The sequence below is a fragment of the Poromitra crassiceps genome, assembly GCF_964638095.1.
Source record: "Poromitra crassiceps genome assembly, chromosome: 21".
NCBI classification, from domain to species: Eukaryota; Metazoa; Chordata; class Actinopteri; order Beryciformes; family Melamphaidae; genus Poromitra; species Poromitra crassiceps.
The window spans coordinates 19,972,423-19,976,552 of record NC_139638.1 but is presented as its reverse complement, the minus strand read 5'-3'; the positions used below and the strand labels follow the sequence as shown (position 1 = coordinate 19,976,552).

Sequence of the window (4,130 nt, the reverse complement as noted above, 5' to 3'; positions counted from 1 at the left end):
CCTGCGTCACACCTGTGTTGTCTTTCGACCGGGTGAGCTCCCACCCGCACAACCGAGAGAGAGGCTCCTTCATCGAGGACCCGCAGGGGCAGGAAAGCCCCCGGCCAGCCCCGGTCCTCTCCCGGACCCCCGCAGAACCTTGCCTGGCCCGCGACCCCGGTATTGGAGAACACACACGTCCGGTGCTGGAGGAGTATGGCTTCAGATCAGCAGAGATAGAGCAGATGCAAGCTGCAGGAGTTGTCGAGTGTAATGCTTCCAAGGCAAAGTTGTAGAGAACCGTGGGTCAAGAAGACCCCACTTGAAAAGGGGGCACAGGGGCCAATACCTTTGTCCTTTTTGTCCCAGGTGAGGTTCCGTCCATTCGTGAGGAGCTATACGCTAAAAGGGTCATAAAACCAGTCTGAAGGACATTTATACTGCACTATTTTTAGTGTATGCAGGCTATTCAAAACCTAGCACACGCCTCCCTTACTCTTTCACCTCTTTTCAACAGCTTATAGTCAGCAGTGACCATCTCTGCAGCTCCTGTGGGAGTTGCCAAACTGCATTGAGAAGAAACCTATTATTATTTTTTGGTCTGAATATGGGCCATAACTGTCAATAAATGATGATAAATGATTCTAAAAATTCCTCTGCACTCTCAGCAGCCTAGTGCGCTTTCACGCGGAATTTTTAATATCACTCAAACCCCCAAAATAGTTGGGCATTGACTATTATTGATAGAATAGTACAGCTTGTGGATGGTACATTTCCTCTACTTGGTGATATCCACACTAGATATCTTGTATGAACCAAGTAACATAAACCAGAAAAAACTATTCATGTAGTGTCGCCTTATCTTCTATGGAAACAGTTTTTTTTAATTGAAAGTGGAAACTCTCGCAAAACAAAGTAATAAATAATATCGGATGCTTGTATTTGATATTTGCTATCGCCTTTCATTTTATACCTGTAATATTTAAGATTGGATTACTTGTTAATCCTGGTGAGAGTTCAGAAATGCAGGTATATTGGATTTTCTCATTTCTAACATTTACTTAGAGTGTTGTGTGACCTTCTCTTTTCATTCAGCAGATGATATAAGCTCATAGACTGTGTGACCTTCTCTTCAGGCAGCAGATGATATAAGCTCATAGACTGGTGATGAATGTGATGCGGGCCTGCATGGCTTCTTCTCACACATCAACACTAGAGATGGTGTGTAGCATAGCAGACAATATGAAGGTGACCTGAAGTAGTAGAAACAGCATGAGAGAAATATGCATGGATAGTAAATCAATAACCACCATTATACGTACATTATACAGTATATACACATTCTATAAATTGTATATACTGTGTATTTCAACCTTCACGATATACAGCAAAGCATGTATCCCCCCCCCCCCCTGATTTTTTTATCCCATTTTTATCCCCCATTAGTGCAAATTTTAATTTATTTATCCTGGTTGCTGCTCCACCCTCTGCTGATCTGGGGAGAGCTGAAACTGGCTCCATGCTTCCTCCGAGACATGGGCAGTTAGCCAGCCGCTTCTTTTCACCTGACAGGGGAAGCTTCACCGGCAGGACATAGCACGTGGGAGGATCATGCTATTCCAACCAGTTCCCCTCCCTCTGAACAGGCGCCTCTAATGACAAGAGGAGGCACCACTTCAGCGACCAGGGTATTGCATGTTTTGGTGAAGGAGGTTCCTATATGAAGGAAACCACCAGGGGGCACGGGGAGAACATGCAAACTCCACACAGAAAGGCCCTTTTGACGACCCCACCCGGGCGGTGGGCGCTCGAGGACATGCGGACGGGCACGCACTCCTTCAGCCAGGCGCGGACTGCATAATCGGGCACGTCGGGCAAATGCCTGGTGGCCTGGCCTGGCATGCAATTTTTTTTTTTTTTTTTGCGTGTGCCCGCAGTCAGGCCACTCACTGAACAGCAGGCCAGGCGCCGCCTACTGGTTTACTAGTGGTTTTATTACTTTATTAGTCTGAAGTAATAATTACACTTCAGGGTTCGTGGGTGCATCTCATTGTAAAATTGGACTTGGCCCAAATTGCGCTTCAAATGGCCCAAATTGGGATTCAAACGGCCCAAATCTGGCTTCAAACGGCCCAAATCTGGCTTCAAACGGCCCAAATTGGGCTTTAAACAGCCCAAATTTTTCGGCCGCCGGCACGCGCGTCCACCCGTATCGGCCTGGCCTGCTTGGTATCTAATGCCCGGCCTGAATTATGATCCCAGTCCGCCCCTGCCTTCAGCGCTCACAGCGTCCCAGGTGGGAATCGAACCCAGGACCTTCTAGCTGTGAGGTGAGTGGCGCTTACCACTGCGCCACCGCGTGCCCCCCATGCAAAGCATGTAATTGACCCCCGCCGACCCGTGTCAGTGTCACATTTTCCCTCAGTATAATCGTGATCCCATAGGCATCTAGGGATTGAGCCTTTTTCCAAGCTTTGTCTGTGGGGAGGCCCACAGTCTCAGACTTTGAAAAGCCCTGATGTAGGTTATTGATTCATCCATTGATGAGTGTTCTCTTCTATCAATAAAAATCCTATTTGGTCAAATCATGCTCTAAAAAATTTGACCAAACCTTGGTTGAAATTCACAGTAAAGGGATCTGTTGAATCTGTTCACAAACATGTTGTAGTTCAGTTTTCAGTCTATTTTCCTCAATCAAATGAATGAAAAGTAGAAATCCGAACACTATAAACCCGTCCATGTGCATCTGATCTGGGTGATTAGTTTATATTCTGGTTGGCAGTCAAGTGCCAAATAACCCCCATGTTAAAACTAACGGGAATATTTCTTTAAGGCAAACTTTGCACAGAAACTGTGTACATTTGAGTATCTCCAAATGGCACCTGAAAGAACTAAAACATTTTCACTTTCAGATCTGGGAGAAGTATTTCCTGTCTAACATGATGGAACATTTTATGTTCCACTTTGTTTTTGCTACATTGTTTCAAAGATGTAATTTATTTTCTCTTTTTACCCCCCTGACCTGCCTGTTTCTCTGTCTTTACGTTTTTCTTTTTCTTCGAGTCCCTGGAGTGATGAAAATAGATTGAGCAAGCAACACCTTGCCCCATGTGTTCTGCCATTGCCAATGATGACGTGTGAAAAGATACAAGATATAAATGTTCCTAAATGTAGCTGCATGTGTGGAAATTACTTGTGGTGCCTGAACGGTTATCCCAGTAATTTCCTGGGTACTATGTGTGAAAGAGGCTTTAATCTCCCTGTGGCAGTGTCCTGTCTTCACAAGATTCTGTCAATGAAAAGGTTTTCTCGGCTCGCAGACGTTTGGTGAAAAGGAGGAACAAGACCACATTCTCTTCGGGAAAATAGGTTTTCGCAGTTCATTCATCCGTCATCTTTTGTGCATTGTAATCTGTCTAATAATTCATTAGTTTGTTGCAACCCACTAAGTGCCGCCCCAAATATGTGCTCCATGCACAAAAGGAGACATGACTTGAAACAGGCAGTATTGGACATTGAAATAGCACAGCAGAACTAAGGGTGGTGGATGGGTATATGCATTTGTCTTGAATTAAAGCAATCGAGGTTCAATTGCCAACTGATGCCAATATATATGTATATATATGTATATATATATATATATATATATTTATTTTTTTTGTTACCAAAATCTTACCCCATTTGTCTAAATCTAAATTTAACCTTAACCAAAGATGATAAATGTTGGCCAAACTTTTCGTGTGATGATGAGCAGGTGAAAATGGCACGTCCAATGTGTGTTATTGGCACATAATCCAGTTTGGGGTATTGTCACATAGCTAAATCAACATGTGGAGATCCGTTAGTGTTCACATCATTTCTATCCACAACATATGATCTGCGATTCATAGTTTGTGCTTATTTCAAGACATTTTATTTGACTGTGTTGATAAGTTCACATTGTCTTATTACAATTATTGGATATGAGATCCAAGTGCCTAGTTTTACAAAGGTGTCTGGAGTTATTTTTTATTTTTCCTCATTTCTAGTAAAATATATAGCTCCAGAGATTGTCCTTGATCCTTTTGTGTCTCGGTGCCATTTATGATGTAGCTAAGCTTAATTAAGTCAAGGTATTGTGCTTTAGTGTTTCCAGTGTAACGGCAGTGACT

The 4,130-nt window shown here is 43.4% G+C and overlaps 1 protein-coding gene across 1 annotated transcript in view; it reads left to right on the top strand.

Annotated features, from left to right (window-relative positions):
* The window catches only part of amacr (alpha-methylacyl-CoA racemase), a 15,948-nt gene extending 15,069 nt beyond the window's left edge, over positions 1–879 (top strand). The window contains exon 6 of the mRNA XM_083657788.1: positions 1–879. This exon is cut by the window's left edge and continues 135 nt beyond it. Within this exon, the coding sequence (XP_083513914.1) occupies positions 1–275 (275 nt within the window). The 3' untranslated portion in view covers positions 276–879.
* Positions 880–4,130: the final 3,251 nt, after the last annotated feature.